The 17410-nt window shown below is 40.5% G+C and overlaps 2 protein-coding genes across 2 annotated transcripts; both read right to left on the reverse strand.

Annotated features, from left to right (window-relative positions):
• Nucleotides 1-2469: 2469 nt before the first annotated feature.
• LOC108232836 (zinc finger protein 33B) lies at nt 2470-6841 on the reverse strand. Its single transcript, XM_025004822.2, has 4 exons — nt 6456-6841; nt 6143-6207; nt 4108-4201; nt 2470-3785 (listed from the first exon to the last, which is right to left on the reverse strand). The coding sequence occupies exons 1-4, from the start codon at nt 6667-6669 to the stop codon at nt 2788-2790; spliced, it is 1371 nt and encodes a 456-aa protein (XP_024860590.2). The 5' UTR covers nt 6670-6841; the 3' UTR covers nt 2470-2787.
• Nucleotides 6842-8515: 1674 nt separating this feature from the next.
• Nucleotides 8516-17069, reverse strand: LOC119618044 (zinc finger protein 865-like). The gene is made up of 4 exons (XM_037981837.1): nt 16553-17069; nt 14987-15550; nt 11481-12224; nt 8516-10499 (listed from the first exon to the last, which is right to left on the reverse strand). Exons 1-4 carry the CDS (start codon nt 16809-16811, stop codon nt 9748-9750), a joined length of 2319 nt encoding a protein of 772 aa, XP_037837765.1. The 5' UTR covers nt 16812-17069; the 3' UTR covers nt 8516-9747.
• Between the last annotated feature and the right edge of the window lie 341 nt (nt 17070-17410).

The following is a 17410-nucleotide window of genomic DNA, read 5'->3' on the forward strand; positions in this document are numbered from 1 at the left end:
TAACTGAGCCAAGGTAATAAAAAGCAGTGCATGTTCAGAAACTGGAACTTCTTTAAGATGAACGTGCTGCTGTAACCGGGATGAAGATGTGAAGAGAAACAGGAAGACATTTCTGGGGCAGGTGTAAACTTGTAGGAAGCCACTGAGTTATGATTGGATGAGGGGGAAAATAACAAAACTACATCAGAAAATAACTGCTTTGTTCCTCTACCTTTAATAAAAATAAATGCAACGAATAAATCTGCTGTAAAGTACCTTTATCGAGATGATTTCATCTTGATTTCCGTCTCATTTAATCTAAGCAGATATCTTTGAAAAAGGAAGTCCTGCTGGGTGCAAAGTTTCAGAGCAGTGTTTAAAATGACAAACATAAAAGTTGCAAAGCCCAATGCACAGAAATATGCATTTAAAATGAGAGCAAGAACCAGGAAAAATTCAACCAAGGCTTTTAATTTGAAATTGTATGGATGTCAAAGTTCTGGCAAGACAAACAAAAGTATCCAGACTACATTTTAACCCTGAACCAGCTCAGTGAGTGAGGCTGCACGCTCCACAAACTTTACAATCAGTGAGGTTCTTTTTGTTGTTTTTTTATGTTGAACATTGACATTTTCATTTAATTGCAGAAATCTGGAGATAAATTTAAGATGAGAGGTAAAGAAATCCTATTTTTAGGCAGAAATGTTAAGACATCACAGAGAAACATGAGTGTCTACGTAATCTAACTAAAATAGATCTAAAAGTAGTTACTCTAGCAGATGAGGGTGAAAAAGAAATAGGAGATTTCTATAGCTATTGGGATTTGTTATCTAGAAACCATCACTAATTTCTAAATATTTCAAGGCCATTCATTCAGTGACTGAACAAAGTTGTGCTGTCTGAACGCTGAAGTTGTGCTGAAAGTTGTTCTCATCAGAACAGCTGTCAAACCTTTAATCCCAACAGTTAGGTGGTTGTTGTGATTTCTTCTCATTAAAAAATAATTAACTTCAAACTGTTAAAGTCTGCAGCGGTGCGTCTCTTAGGGAATTAAAGAATGGGCCACACTGCCCTCTGTTGGGCAGACTGATCGGAGTCAAAACGAAATGGGCTGATTAATTAACAGTAAACCAAACCTCAACGTGTTCCTGACGATTCATTAACAGATCTTATTTATCAAGTTATGACCCTATGAGCTTCCTCTCCAAGATAAATAATAATCCAAACAGATCTAACCTAAAACTTGTGCTATGACCTCATTTTGAGAAATAAATGACACAAACAATAAAGTTTACTGCTTAGACAATGTGAGGCAGAAAACTGGAAATATTTCTGTGGATGACGCCACCGTCTTCATCCTTCATGTCTGAATTAACAAGATTCCAATTGGTGCTTTTAAACAATGCTTTTAATATAAAAAAAAAAAAACAGAAAATTGGGGAGAAGGAGGGGTATTTTTTATAGAAATTGTATCAGAGATCAGTTGTTAGGCAGGTTATTTTAGGGGAAGCGTACAGGATGGGATCATGGTCCACGAGGACGCAACTCAACGAGATATTTCATACTTTTAGGGAAAAAGAAAAGTTTTGCCACAAACTCAACTGACTGGCCTCTCTCCTGTCTGGTTTCTCAGGAGTCTAAACAGACCTTAGAGCGATGCTTCAACCTCACATGACCTTTGACCTTCTCATTAAAGCTGTGTGACCTTCAAACTCATTTTCACAAGGAGCCAAAATTAGAAACCTGATTGAAATTTTCTCATGTTAAAGATAATCTGTTAAATTCAGACACTGTGGTTCTGACAGGCGTCCGAGTCGTGAAAACTCTCCGGACCCACAGAGGAGGACATTAGAGTGAAACTTCTTTGCGTGTTTTTATTATTTTCATCACAGAGTAAAGCTGCTCACACTGATGAACAGATAATTAAACAGCCTGTGTGGTTGAAGCATGCAGAGGAGGAGAACTCACAGGAAACAAATTTTGTTTCACCTCCACCTCAAGAGTTTGATCGACTTCCTCTCAACGCAAACAGATAAACAAGAGATTCAAACTTTCTTTTCTCGGCTTCGAAGTCGACAAATCACCGCGTGAACATCGAATCGATTCCGGTTTAAATAAATGTGAGACGGAGACTCTTCCTCTCAGCACGGAGCTGCAGAGTCTGCTGGGGAGAAGCTTGAGGGACGTGTCGCGTGGTCCTAGTGCCTGCCGTGTTTGTTTAAACTGTTGCCACACAATCGATTTAAAGCGGTGGAGACGTTTTCAGCAATAACTTTCAACTCGATGAAAAATCTTGTGGCGTTTTAATCTCATTGGCTCTCGTTACACCCCTAAACTGTAACCGTTATTTCACATTAAAATGTGAACGTGAGAGGGGATCTGAACAAAAGTGGACTTGCAGGGAAAACAGATGGTTTCAGTACTAACATGGAGTGGAGCTGATTTACTGACAAAAAATTCAAACTGTTTCAGAGTAAAGGTTTGTGTGCAACTGTAAGAAGAAAGATAGTTCTGTTTGATGGTCCCACATCTTGTTTCTTTTTTTTTTTCTTTTTTTTTTTGGTTTCTAGCTTTGGAAAATACTGACAAATTGAGTGAACGACAATGCAGTCAATTTCACATTTTGATCATCTTAAAATAAATGTTTTATAAAGAAGCGCACAACTTTAAATCCATCCCAGATGGATTTTGCATAGTAAAATATGCATGAATATACAAATATATGCGGCAAAGTTTTTAAAAAGCTGCAGTTTGTTGACTTTTTGATTTGGTTTCAAAGGATCGTTTCAGCTGTCACGTATCTCCGCCTCAGCTGTACGTGTGAATGATCCTGTGTCGCTTTAAATGGTGCATCAGGATGAAGGTTTTACCGCACTGCGAGCAGCTGTAGGGTCGCTCCCCGCTGTGCGTGCGCTGGTGGACCCTCAGGCTGCTCTGCTGCGTGAACCTCTTCCCACACTGTCCACAGCCGTACGGCTTCTCGCCCGTGTGCGTCCGGTGGTGAATGCTGAGGTGGGACGAACACTGGAAGCTCTTCCCGCACACCGTGCACCAGAACGCCCGCTTCCTCTTGTGGCTCTGCTGGTGCAGCTTGAACTGATGCAGGCGGCTGAAGGACTTGCCGCACTGCGAGCAGGAGTAGCCCCGGGTCATGGCAGACAGGGGTTTGTGGGGGTAGAAATTAGTTGGTGTGAAAGTGTGAAGTGACTCCGTTATGGCTGATCTGTCCTCGGTGACCATCTCCATCTCAGGCTGGGCAGAGTGTGACGTGTTCCTCTGCAGGAAGATTTGCTCCTTCTTGTCTTGCTGCAGCAAAGCGGTTTGAGGTCTGGGCTGAAAATTTGACAGCTGCGGATCCTTCTGGTACTCGCCGCCGTAAATCCCGTTGCACTGCGGAACGCAAGGCGACTTGTTGGCGTTGGACGCCACGTTTGTAGCATCCGAGTGCTCGGAGAAGGAGCTGGAATACTCCTCCACTACGCTGGAGAAATCCGGAAACCCCGCGTCGATGTCATTACCTTCAATAATAGATGACCAGAGCTGATTCTCCCGTTCATCCACAGGATATTCTGCAGCAATCTGAGCCTGCTTCCCCACGCCGTGCTGACATCCATCCTGCCTGAAGGACACTCGGCCCTCCTCCTTCTCCGTCTTGACCGAGAACTGAAGACCGCTGATGTCCACCGAATGTAAGCCAGAGTTATACGAGTCACCGAACTCCGAAGGCTTTTGTCTGGTGACCTCTGTTTGGGTTAACTGGTGATTCTCTGGCTCATTATCAGCATTAGGGTACGGCACAGCATTCCCTGCAGACAGGCGCAAAAAGGAACAACATTTTAATCCTGTAAAGACTAACAGTTGTATATAACTGGGCTGTGACTGGTGGAGACTAGATGGGGGCTCAAAATTGTCCGAAAATAGGGATTTTTTTAGTTGCAGTCCAAATTTTTGTTCATGTTTAAACATGTTTCCTTCAAGAGATATGAGAGGAACTTGAGAACCCCCACAAACGAACGCCGTTTACCAACTAGTCGCCAACAGCTGCAGCCCAGTAAAATACGAGCTTAATAATCGATTTCAAACAAAAAGAATAATAATAATGTATAAAACAGAGGTTCTCGAGCTCACCGACAGCTCCAGCAGAGTCACCGATCCATAACTTCTCATCAGGATTTTCTTCTTTGATTGTAAATGAGGCGCTGGCGTCTCGAATCTCAGGAAACTACAATAAAAAAGATGGATTTGTTTATGTTTTTGGCCACTTTCAGACAACACAGACAGCTGTGAACGTCTCTGAAATGTCATTACTGAATAATGTTGATTTGGACAAAATGATGTAAGTTCATCTCATTAACTCCTTGTTTATGACAGACAGATTTGCATTTAGGGTTTAGATTTTCTGATGTCATTCAAGGAACCTGTAAGGTTTCCAACCAAGCATCTGAAAGGGAAGTAACAGATTATATGACAAACATAGAATCTAAAGGAGTGAAAAATTATTTGTATTGTGTTAGAACCAGTGTTTAATGCTGCCCATTTATTTATTGCAGGTTTTATTTGACTTATTTGTCCGTTTCAGTAAAAAAGCACTGATTGTAACAGTCGTTCCTCACCTTTAGAGTACTTTCTATGATGTTTTACTGAAATCTGCACAAATAAAGTTGTAATTTCTTAAGTCCACAGTTTGGCTTTAAACACAGCCTCTATGATGAGTCGTTCCTGTTTTCTTATGAGTCATTAGATAAAACCAAATCTTTAAAAAAAAAGACATTTGTCCACAAAGGGTTGACTTTTAAGAAGCAGAAACAGTCGAAACGTTTCAATTTGAGGAACAAAGAACACAGAGGGACACCTGGTCCATTTACTCCTGGGATTGTCAGCTACTTTCAGAGAATAATCCTGAAAAACATCCACTGAGCAGAACTATGGTTTCAAGCTGATATAATGACAACAAAACCTCGAATAACTAGTTATCACCTCCAGGACATGAAAGAGAAAAGATTCCTGAGGCTGCAGAGAGCAAAGCATTCAAAGAAACTTGAACACAAATGATTAGAAAACATTCGGTCTGTTTCTGCTGTGATGTTCAGACAGCATGTTTGGTCCTTTTCAGAGTTAAAACACTGAAAAATGATGCATCAGAACAATATAAAACAATATCCTGCATGATTCCGCACAAAGGTTACTAAACTTCCAATTAAACTGGCCTTTAATTATTTTAACTGCTGGATCAGAAACATGGTTTAGTAGAAAAATTGCTTTACAACTTTTATTATCATTATTATTATTATTAACTGTTGTTGGAGATAAGACAATTATAAGAATGGAAACAAGCTTGTAAATGTCAGGTACAAAAAAAACAGCTTAAAGACACTGAAACTATCCCAAAAAACAGAATAAAAAAGGCTGAGGGAGGTGAAAACATTCTGCAGAATTTAAGCATTTCAGAATAAAAGGCCCAACTTTCTTTGAGGAAATGCATATCGCCCGCCGCCGAGTTTTAGACTAAAATCAAATTATGCTGACAAATGACGGGCGGACGGCCATTTTGGACAAAACCTGGAAACGTTTTGCTTGATCTCATGGGACATCATGGGATGTGACCCTCAGAGTATGTGTTGCGAGTGACTCTCAGCTACTACCACGTCAAATTTTAACTAAATATTTGTTAAACTGACCGAGTTAGAGCAATTTTGTGTTGGTTAATGTTGATTAATGTTGAAGTCCAGCCAGCGGTTCATGAGATATTTTGCTAACAGACAAATAAAATTTTAATACTAAAGTTTTAGGCACAAAAAGTAGCACTTGGAGTATATTTTGTGAATGACTCTCAGCTACTACCACACCAAAGTATAACACAATATCTGTAAAATTCAATGAATTGTAGCCATTTTTATATTTTTGAAGATCAGCTGGATGTGGCGGCCATCTTGAATTTGGTTTGCACCAAAATGTTTAAATAGTTGTAAACTATTTCCTGAAAGTTTAAACAAAACCTGTCCAGTGCATCATGTGATATTTTGCTGACAGACAGGTTTTAATCAAACATCTTGCAGAATTCATTAGCGCTCACAGTGTGTTGGTAATTCAGATTTTATCCAGGTTAACACGACAAAATACAAAAACAAAAGCTTTTAAATAATAATAAAAAAAAGACATTCACCTTAATATCTCTTGAGGGATGCAAACTGTTGCTTCCTAAATCAGTTCCTCGATCCATGTAGTTTCCTGGATGGAGAGTAAGAAGAAGTCGTTTTAAATAAAAGTAAATAATTTTTAAGAGGAAAATATATTCAAACATTTTAAATAAGCAGATTTTTGGTGAAGATAAGCCGCATTCCTGCAGGTCCTGATGTTTGACTCGTTTTCCACAGGACAATAAAGTGATCATTCGGCGTTAAAATGCACCAAAAATAAATCAGATTTTTTTTTAAATGATTGTTTATTTTGGTGTGCAGATGATTGAAGCGTCTCACCCAATCCTCGCTGCAGCTGCGCGTTTTTCTTCTCCATCAGCTGCAGCTTCCTTTTCAGCATCTCGTTCTCGCTTTGCTTTCGGGATATTTCCAGATGCAAAATCGCGCATTTGTCATCGACTAGTTTGGAGATTTCTGCCACCGCTGCCTTCACCAGGACCTCCATTATCGAGGACAGCTGGCTCTGGAAGGGAATGCACGTCGCCATGTTCATAAATATCCCGTCATATGCGAGGAGAAGGCGTGGATTCGAGGGGGTTTCCCACCAACAAAATATATGTCTAACAGAAAATAATAAAAAAAAGAAACGAGTCCAGAGGTGTTTCTTACATCCCTGTGTTTGTGGCAGCAGCTAGCTGTAGCTGAAACCTTTCTTCCGTGTGACGGAGAGCTTTACCGTAAACACGCGAATAAACGCGCACCCAAATTGTTGGCAACAATCAGGAGAACGGGAATCAGGATGCAGGTTTTATTCGTTTTTCTGCTCCAATACAGTTAATTCAAATGGATGAATCACCTCTTTAGCATGTCATCGAGCATCCCCTCCCAAAAAACATGGAAACGCAACTTTAGGAAAATGTGTAAATTTAATCTAAACTTAAATATGTCAGAGCAGGAGTCTGCAACCAGCCTCCTACTAAGTACAATTTATAAAGAGCCACTAAATCTACTTACATCTTAAAACTGAAATAAAAACAGTTTGTAAAGTTGCATTATTTTATATAAAGGATACAGAATTAAACTGAAAAAAGAAATTAACTAACTAGTTCTTCACAAAAAACATACTTCAGTTTATTTCTGCACTTACTTTTCTCATTTGTGGAAAATGATTCAAATAAATAACCCTTCCTGTATCTCAGCTGACATAAAATGGATCAGTTTGCTGTTTATTTAAATGTCCCCAAATAAAAGCCAAAATCTTTATTTAACTGAAGGATTTAAATAACTCAGCATTTATTAAAAACTTGCTGTATGTTACTAATTTTTTTTTTGATGCCCTAAAATTGGTAATTTTCAGTAAATGTTCAAAACTGCTTACTGCTTTTACAGAAATTTGCCTTGAGAGTGTTGAAAAATTATTATCTGATGGATTTGTATTGCTGTTGCAATGTAACAAATTAACAATCTATTACAGTAAAACCTGATGGATTTTTAACACAATCCAGAGAAAACTCGAGACATATTTAAGTCTTTCTGGCGCTGAAATGATGGGAAGATGTGTACACAGTTCCTTTATACCCACCTGGATGTCCTCCTATCAGTCTGCTGCAGAAATTCCAAGCATAAACTGCTAAAAGTACCCATTAATATCACCAATTTAAATTTAAACCTTTCTCAGGTTCCTGGCATTTTGGTCAACGTTACAAGGAGCCACTGGGCTGTAACAGAAGTCAGAATGAGTCTTTATTTGTTTGTTTTTAAGGGATAATAGATTTTGTCTTATAGCTACACATCTGTAGTTAATGTTGGACAACTTACCTGCTTTTATACTCACTAAAACCATGTTTGGTGACTTGAATTTAAACTTTTTGTGCATTTAAACACTCATGAGTAAAGATACACATACTTTGATCTGCAGGAATAAACTGAAAAGGCTCATTTCATGACGTTCTGATTTAAAATAGAAGAACAAACTCAGGTGTGTTAACGAGGCCTGAATTCCACTAAGAGATGTGTGATTTTGTGCTCGTTTTAATGATAACCATCTTACAGGTGCAGAACTTCTTCATGCACCTGTCTGTCCTACTTTGTCCAACTCACAATGTGTGCCATGAAGTAGGTCAACAAAAACCCACAAAATGACCTATAAAACACAAATATAAACCCCCTGCAACCAAAGATAAATCATTGATTGTAGGGGCTTTGTAACAAATCATAAACAAATAGAAAAGAATAATAAAACAGCTGATGAGGCTCTTTGTTTAATATCTTTTGTTTGTTTACTTCAAGCAGAAAGTCGGGGTCACAAGTTTCTGCAACTTTAGCTTTGTGGGTCGAAAGCTGAAAGGTTTGGGAACTACTGACACAAACCAATGAATGTTAAAATAAACACACAGACACACACTGCAAGTTATCTTTATTAGTCTGATTTCCATCCACTGAACTCATCTTCAAACATATTTAACAAAATCAATATTATTGGAAAGACTGAGTGATGAGAATAAATCGTGCTACAGCTGAGATTGTTTTAGGTTTTAAATGGATTAAAGATAGAAATCATTTAAAGTAAAGTGAAACTAGTTCTAGGCATTAGACCACAAACCACAGTGTAATTTCTAATAACACTGATTTATTTTTACAGCCGTTAAACTCCTTCAGAAGGCCGACAGAGAAAACACGAAGAGTAACTGTGTTTGTGTTTATAAGCTACAACAAATAACAAATTAAAATGTGAATTTTGTTGTCACTATTTTGTTCCTTAGCTTCAAACTTCAAGTATTTATTCATGAGTAAATAAAGTCTTATGCATATATTTGTTAAAAGTGATTATAATGACACACAGAGAGCAGATTAACAGTGGTTAAACTCTGTTTTTTTCCCCAATTGAGGCAGTTTTAAAAAATAAAGCCGATCCGGTCTAAAAGCAACCTGGGGGCAGTAATTTATCCTTTTAAAATCTCCCGTCTGGATTATTTTATCGCGCTCCTTTTTGGCGTTAGGCTTCAACAGCTGCGGCTCGACTCTCAACCGGAACCAGGGCAACATGAGCACATGGCTTCAAATCTGGCTTCCATCTCATTTTCTAATCTGTTTTATTTGGGTTTAAGTTCCTCATTCCTTCTAACTTGTCCAAACTGCTGCACCCTTCAGTCGGACGATGATGGAGCTTTTGTTGGTGGCTGCACCAAAACATCAGGCAGGTCCTTCACTTAGTTTTTAAATCTCATTTAAAAAAAAACATTTTTACTGCTCGGCTTCCAGCACAGTGTGAGATGATGACCGTGAACTCATTTTTATTTTCACTGTTGGACCTGTTTTACTTGTAATACAGAGTTAGTATATTTTCCCAGGTGTATATATCGGTAGATGGATGGATGTTAGAGACGCAGCTGCCAGGAAAAAGACAAAGATGAGACGTTGGAGTGAGGACGGAGGACACAGAGGACAGAGTTAGATGGAGGAGGAGGACTCGATGTGGCGACCCCTGAAAAGGGAACAACTAAAAGTAATTTTCCCAAATCCCACGTGTGTGTACCTTCTATCCCCTGGCTTGAGTTTAGCACTTCACTTTGTTTTTAAAGTGCTTTAGAAATAAAGTGGTGTGGTTCTTTCCTGCGTAGAAAACTTGATTTTATTTCACATGGAGTTTAAGGTGCAGTTTCAGGACGCTCATCTGGTTGAAGGTTTTCCCACATATCTTACAGCCTAAAGGCAACTCTGACGGGTTTTCACACCGATGCTCCTGAAATTTACTGAAACTGTCAAAGCTTTGCCCGCAGTTTGAGCAAATGTAACCACTTTGTCTGCAGGTGTCCTCAAAGCTGCTCGAAGCTGCCATTTTAAACTCGAACGCTCCTTCTTGGTGGACTCTGTTGCTCACTGAGCAGTAATCTCTCACAACCACCTCCTGGGCGTCAGCCACGTCTGAGCTTCTTGGCTGCATCGCCATGACTGAATACTGTTCTTCCTTCTCTCTGCTGTCCGGACAGTTCGGGTCTTTCATCGGTGATGTGTATCCCTGCTGCTCGTCGGCTCCCCCTGCAGGTGAACCCAGGTGATACTTCACGTCTTGTAAAAGTACACAGACCGTCGGATCAGGGGGTTCTGTGCTTTTCTCTGCTACAGAAGTCCACATCGGACTTTCGTCAGCTGCTGCTGTGCTATTATCTGTCCTTATCTGTCCGACAGGAAGAAAGTCCTCCTCGTTGGGCTCCAGCTTCACCATCACAGCTTCCTCTTGAAGACCGTCGGCGTACGCAGGCCCGGGGAACCGTTCCTCTGCAGCTGCTGGGCCGTTGCTGGGTTCTACAAAGTTCTCCAGGAGCTGATTATCAGGCAAGGTGAACATGAGGTGATGAGCTTCCAGCACGTCTGTGGTCTCCCCTTTTTATGTTAGAAAATAAACAAAGAATCAATCACTTATCGCCAAAATATTACCTTTGTTCCATCATTCATACAACACAGCTGCTAGAGTGCAAATATGGATCTAGACCAAAACATTTCAAACTCAATTCCAAAATATTTTCAAAATATTTTTTGAGCAATTGAATATTTGTCAGAATTAATCTGAATCAGTTGCATAAAGATGGTCTGCTCGAGTTTTATTAGATTGCAGGATTTTAAAAAAAAGTTCTTTAAAAAGTGCATCTAAAACTTTGAACAAACTGCAACCTAACATGTTTGTGTTCCTGAAGTAAAACATCATCAAAGTGCAAATATGTTCTGTAAGTTTTCGTACACAAACTGAGGTAAAGAGTTTTAAAAGATTTTAGAAAAGTTTCCACAGATGTGTTCTGACGTCTCCGTGTGTCGACCTTTACACACAGATTTAAACAGACAAACGGAGTTGTATCATGAAAGGAATCGTTTCGATTCTTTCTGACATTTTCAGGTAAAAATAAGCTGGAGTTGATTCAGTGTGAAGGACAAGTTTCTAAAAACCATGCAGACAGTATTTTCAGCTTATTGATCAACTTGCTGTTGAAATCTCACTGATCAACCCTAACTTCACATTCAGAACTTTGCTACCAGCCAGAATCAGCATTTTGTCTTGTTATAATAAAAAAACTAAAGACAGAAACATGCAGTCCCAAACACGACACCTGAGATCTGACCTGACTCCTGCAGCTCAAGATGGTAATTAGGTTGTTGTTCTTGTTGTTCTCCAATAAACAATACTTGAGCCAAATAAATAAATAATTATAATAGCTAATATCAAGTATTTATTTAAACCTTTTGCTTTTTTTATACCAAAATTAAAGAGAACACTATAGAGGGAATTCATATGTGGGGAAATATTAACTTTAAGCAAAGAAAGCTGGATTTGTTGCCCTTGAATGTTGGTTTTTGGTGTTTAATTCTTACCATTTCTGTGAGTCTTCATGTGACCTTTGAGGCTGCTCTTCTGATTGAAACACCTCCCGCAGACGTGGCAGCCGTACGGCTTCTCTCCGGTGTGAATCCTGAGATGTCTCTCCAGGTGTCCCGCTCGCTCGAAGATCTTCCCGCAGTACGAGCAGATGAAGCACTTCTTGGGTTTCAGAACCCGGATAGACCTGCTCCTCCTCTGCAGGTGATGGTTCATCTGGCTCCCCGGGACGCCCGGTGCACCTGGGTTACTGGATATGACGAGCGAGCCTGAGGATCCGTATGGCGCTCCGGAAACGGCGCTGTTTTTTAGTTCTCCGTATGGTTTTCCCTGGAAAGAAAAGTTGCTACAGGAAGCTTCTGCCGGGGGTTGGAGTAACTGAGTTATGGCAGGGAAGGAAGATACGTTCTGCGTCGAGCTGCTGAAGAACTCCGAGCTGCTCGTTTCCGGATTATTCCACGTTTGACCGTCGCTCTCCAGTGCTGCAAAGTTTTCCCCGAGGTTGTCGGTTCTGTTCGCCGTCTGCTGGTTTTCCTCGTGGAACCGTGGCTGCGTTACGGTTTCCTCAGCGGGCTCCGATTTTACCTGAACGCGTGTCGGCAGGACCTCCTCAGTCCGTGTTCGGTTCTCAGCTTTGGCCGGCTCCGTTTCCTCGGAGGGATGTCCATCGACACACGGGTTCTCCTCCAGATTTGGGATTTGTTGGCCAGCCTGGATCTCTTCCGGTTGTAGCTGAATATCTGACAAAGCAGAAAAATAATTACTAACTTTACATGTTCAACAAATAACACAGTTTTTTTCCAATCTAGTCAGCCTGTTTATGTTTTAAACCAACATATCAGTCACTCTTTATGTTAATTTTTTACTTTTTTTTTTAACTTCATCAGTAAAATCAACAATTATATTAATCCCAAATTACTTCAATCAACAAATAACTTTTACACACATGTTCCCAGTTGATGTGTTTATGTGTAAATCGTCCGCTTTCACCTTTCGGTGGCGATAAAATCAGTAAAGTTTTGGAATCTTTCTCATAAACCATTTAGGAAAACTTGCAGAAGCGTCGTGAATTTGCCATCAATTTTCCAGTTGATAACCTGGAAGCTGTTTGCTGTCACTTTTTTACTGAAAGGAGCGTATTGTGATGATGTGATTACTAGTAAATAAAAAAAAATGGACTCATCTGAAAGTCATAAAGGTGACCTGGTGTCTGCGTTACTTCAGACTGAATTCCAGTAATTATTAGAAAGAAACGTCTGATAAAGGAGGAGTTTGGAGTCTCGTCTTGGGGAGCAGAGAGTCGATAACAGGAGGTCAGACAGATAAACTGAGTTCTCATCGGGAAACTTCAAAGTCCATTTACTCTAAACCTGCACCAAACCACCTTATTTCTCTCTGCTCACTGAGGCGCGGAGGAACGTCCCAGCCAGAGACTTCCAGCTGACAACTGGACAGAAATAACCCAAGACAGACAGCTGTGCGTCGGGGACATGTCCGCCCTCAAATTAAGAGATACATTTACAACTTAAATGTGATTCAGAGCGAGAGGGATGTCTCAGTTTTCCAGTTAAATATAAATACAGATAAATACCTCCCTGCAGAAACAAGACAGCAAATAAGTAGAAATAATGTTGTTTAAATGTAGTTTCTGTCATTTACACTGTGTTCCAAATTATTATGCAAAACGTGTTTAGGAGTGACAAGGTAAGAAATTTTTGGTTTGTCAGCTAAACTCATTGATGGTGATGTGTGTCAGGGCTCCTTATATCATTGAAAGCAATTGCAGACACCTGTGCTAATTAGTTTGGCAGGTGTGTCCAATTAAAGGCAAGACTACTTAAGAAGGCTGTCCCACATTATTAAGCAGCCTACATTTTCAGCCAAAATGGGAAAGAAAAAGGATGTGTCGGCTGCTGAGAAGCAACAAATTGTGGAGTGTTTAGGTCAAGGCACAACTACAATCAACATTGCCAAGACACTTCATCGTGATCATCGCACAATTAAGAAGTATGTAGCTGATTCACAGCACACACGTGTGCGTGCTGATAAGGGAAAATTGCGGACTCTTTCCAACAGGCAATTCCGTCGGATTAAAAGAGCAGCTGCAAAAATGCCTTGTCATGGCAGCAGACAAGTTTTTGAAGCTGCTGGTGCCTCCAACGTCCCCCGCACAACAAGATGCAGGGTCCTTCAGAGATTTGCAGCTGTGCGTAAGCCATCCTGTCGACCTCCTCTATCCACTGCACACAAGCAGAAACGGCTCCAGTGGGCCAAACAATACATGAAGACTGACTTCAAAACTGTTTTGTTCACCGATGAGTGCCGTGCAACGCTCGATGGTCCAGATGGATGGAGTGGAGGATGGCTGGTTGATGGACACCCCATGCGAACAAGGCTACGGCGCATAATAATTTGGAACACAGTGTATTGTGTCTGGAGGTGCAAAAAAACTGGACACACTGCATTAGCTCAAAACTAAAAATAACAAAAAGCTAAAAGTAGCATAAAAATACAAATAGAGCCAGTTTTCTAAAGCAAACTTAAAATAAAACAATGTTTTGGCAGAAAGAAAAAGATCTAAATGTGTTTCTATGGGGAGATTTTTTGCAAATAAATATTCTGAAAAGTATAAAAGTTACAAAAACCAAAAGTCAGAGGGTTCATCTCCTGAATGAGCTGAAAGGTTTGAGATATTATTGTCTAAAATAACACTAAATATGCAGAAGTAGTTAGCTTCAAAAGCAGGAAAACAAGAGTGTGAATGTTGAATCAGTAACCACTCAGAAATCTGTCAGGTGTTACGCCAACTTTTTCGATTTTTCTGTGAATTTAATGTTGACGAAAAGTTTTCTGCTAAAGTGATTTCAGAGCAGGATTAGGGCTGCAGCTGGAGTCAGGTTCTTCCTGGTTCTATCAAAATAAAAAACAGCAAAGAACTGGTTTGTTTTTCCGCAGTCAGAGCGCCACAGATCCCTGTCATGACATCATCTTAACCATCCTCTCTGTGGTGAAATCTGAGTCTCTGAGGATCGCAGCACAGGGACGCAGTTCATCAACACAAATCACTGTTTGCTTTATTACCGCTGCAAACAGACATCCTGTGTCCCGTCTCGTGTGTAAATGCTCATTTAAACAACAGTTTATGTTTGAGAACGCTTTTTAGTCCATCGTTTCCATTCACTGAATGCTTTTCATTAACAGCGGTGGAAATAAGATTTAAGCGCAGTTTTTGCCAGGATGAATAAACTCTGCCTGGAGATGATTTAAAAAAAACAGATGGTGAGATTGTGAATGCAGCTCTGACTGAGGAGGCGAGCCGCTTCACCCTCTCATCAGTGTTAAACTTTATTTTATTGTTCTTTCCTGAATTAAGACTACATTGCAAAACTATCTCTGAACTTTTAAACATTTTTAGTTTGATCTTTGTCTGTGAAATGACATTATCTCTATAAACCCTGCTTGTGTATATGCTTATGCAGCTTCAGTTCAGACTGTTACTTACACCGTCTGTGCAGCTTCATGTGCTCCTTCATGCTGCATTTCTGGTTGAAGCGCCGGGCACAGATCTCGCAGCGATAAGGTTTCTCACCCGTATGAATCCTCTTGTGTCTCTCCAGGTGCCCGGCTCGTTCGAAACATTTGCCGCAGTACGGGCAGATGAAGCGTTTCTTAAACATCAGCCTCTTCACGGTCCTCCTCCGGACCGTGTTCCTGTACTGGCCGTAACCCAACAGGCCACGGCTGAACGGGCTCTGCTGGAAGCCTCCAGAGCCGCTGCAGGACAGAGTCAGTCCTCCGTCCAGAGAGGACTCAGAGAGGCACGGCAAGCTCTGTCCTAAACTTAGATAGTCTGAGTTGCTGCATCCCGTCTCTTTGTGTGCTGCCGATCTCCACTGCCCACCGCCGTACAGAGACTCCTGTCCTGGCTCGTCCTTTTGTCCTCTGGCTTCGTTGCTTCTCTCCTCCACAGGTTCACGTTTCACCTTCACTTCAGGTCCAGGTGGGACGCTGTGGTTCTCCTCGGGATGCACCAGGTTCCTCTCATCTCCAACTCCACTCTGACTCTCTACAGAAAAAAAAAGATAAACTCTGATCAACAACATGAAAGTTATTCTTAACGTAGTTTTTTTTTACTGTCTTTGCATAAGTTTAGGACTAAACAAAAAAAAAACATGGTTGGTGATTTTAATTTTAGAAAGATGAAACGAACATTGACATATTTGTTGGCATCCTTCCACAATATTACATAAAATTAAAAATATAACTAATGTGACTGAAGACAACACGCTCCAAGTTTGTCTCATCTGTCCCAGAAACTTTGAATTATGTCAACATGTATTTTGGTGAATTTCAGTCTGACCAACAGTGGATCCTCCTGGGTCTTCGTCCACAGAGTTCGTTATGATTTAAAACTCGATTGTTGGTGTGATCAGAAAATCAGCTGAGTTGTTTTTACACAATTAGCTAAACTATATAAAAAAGAAACAAAAAGGTATTGGTAAGATCTAAATTTAACTCCATCGACTGTTTTCTCACAGAAGGAGGATGAAGTATCATTTCTGATAACGGCTGAAATATTTGGTTCCCCCCCAGTAACTTTGGCAAATAAAGAGCAAATTTTTCCAAATTCAATGGACTTGTAGTCCATGATGAGAGGAATAAACACAGTTAAGGGCTTGTTGATTGATTAATTTCTTCCCATGATATGGATTATTTTAGACGGCTGAAATATTTGGTTCCCCCTGGCAACTATGTTCCTATATATCACAGAATAATAGAGGAATATTATTATATAAGTATTAATACATATGCTAGAGCTGATTATTTTAGACAAAAGCAGACATTAACTACCAAAAAATAGCAACTAGAAATATCTTTCATCCAGTTGTGTGTCATATTTTACAGGAAGTCAAATTTTTTGTGGCCTGCTCTCAGCTAGCTTTCATCCTTTTTATATTAGTCTAAAAATTATAAATACACACGATGTGTTGATGTTTGGTGTCTGACTGATATTTGTCAGGCTGAAGTGAACATGAACAAAAGTTGGAAAAAGAGAGCAGATGTTCACCGTCTCTGCCGTGGTGGTGCTGATGGAGGTGATGGAGGTCGGGGCGCAGGGTCACCGCATAGCGAGCCGCCCTCAGCTCGTTGTGCAGGACGTCGACGGTGCTCTTCAGCCTCTTGATCTCGTCCTCCCGCTGACACATTTCCAGCCGCAGCACCACCACGCCTTCCTCCACCACTTTGGAGAGCTCCGCCACGGCCGCTTTGGCCAAGGCGTCGATGACGGAGGCGATCTGGGAGCGCAGAGCCACGCCGCCCAGCATGATGGTGACCCCTCCACGGACCCCACTCCAACTCACAAAGACGTCCAAAACTTTAGAGCCACAAGAGCGGACAAACCGTCCGGGCAGAGGTCGCTGGGAGACGGTAACAGGCCGGCGTTAGGCCCGCTGGCTGTTTACATACTGTAGCTGTTTCCATTTGTTTTTATTTTAAATGCAGCTTTCAGGTAGCAGCAGTTAATTGGTACCAAAAGAAAAGATAAACAAAGCTAGCTCTTGTTTTGCGGAAGTGACGTAAAGAAATAACGTAAAAACCGAAGAAAAGCGCAATCAGGAACTGCCATTACCGAAAAAGCCAAGCCAATCACGGAACGTCTTTGAATCTCAACAGCCAATCACAGCACAAGTCCCTCCCACTTAGTGAAAAACTAAAGCTTCCCCAAAAAGGCAACAAATTGAATCTCCCATAAAAACGAAGGAGGGCAAAAAATTGTGCACAATTGTGAATTTTTAAATCTTTTTTCTCCATCTGGCTTTTCTATAAATTAAGTAAAATTTCAAATTATGCTTAAAAAGCTGTCAAAGCAAAAATCTGCTATTATCTGATTCAGTTTTATTTCATACCAAAACTTATATTTATT

This window comes from Kryptolebias marmoratus, linkage group LG20 (genome assembly GCF_001649575.2).
Source record: "Kryptolebias marmoratus isolate JLee-2015 linkage group LG20, ASM164957v2, whole genome shotgun sequence".
NCBI lineage: Eukaryota > Metazoa > Chordata > Actinopteri > Cyprinodontiformes > Rivulidae > Kryptolebias > Kryptolebias marmoratus.

Bases quoted from the DNA above. Each gene is read 5' to 3' on its own strand.
- LOC108232836 (XM_025004822.2), bottom strand. From the start codon at position 6,669: ATGAACATGGCGACGTGCATTCCCTTCCAGAGCCAGCTGTCCTCGATA. The intron at 6,208-6,455 runs GTGAGACGCTTC...CTCTCCATCCAG, and splicing joins GCAGCTGCAGCGAGGATTGG to GAAACTACATGGATCGAGGA. The intron at 4,202-6,142 runs GTGAATGTCTTT...TTTTTATTGTAG, and splicing joins ATCCCTCAAGAGATATTAAG to TTTCCTGAGATTCGAGACGC.
- LOC119618044 (XM_037981837.1), bottom strand. From the start codon at position 16,811: ATGCTGGGCGGCGTGGCTCTGCGCTCCCAGATCGCCTCCGTCATCGAC. The intron at 15,551-16,552 runs GTGAACATCTGC...TTTTTTCTGTAG, and splicing joins GCACCACCACGGCAGAGACG to AGAGTCAGAGTGGAGTTGGA. The intron at 12,225-14,986 runs GTAAGTAACAGT...CTGCTTTGTCAG, and splicing joins CATGAAGCTGCACAGACGGT to ATATTCAGCTACAACCGGAA.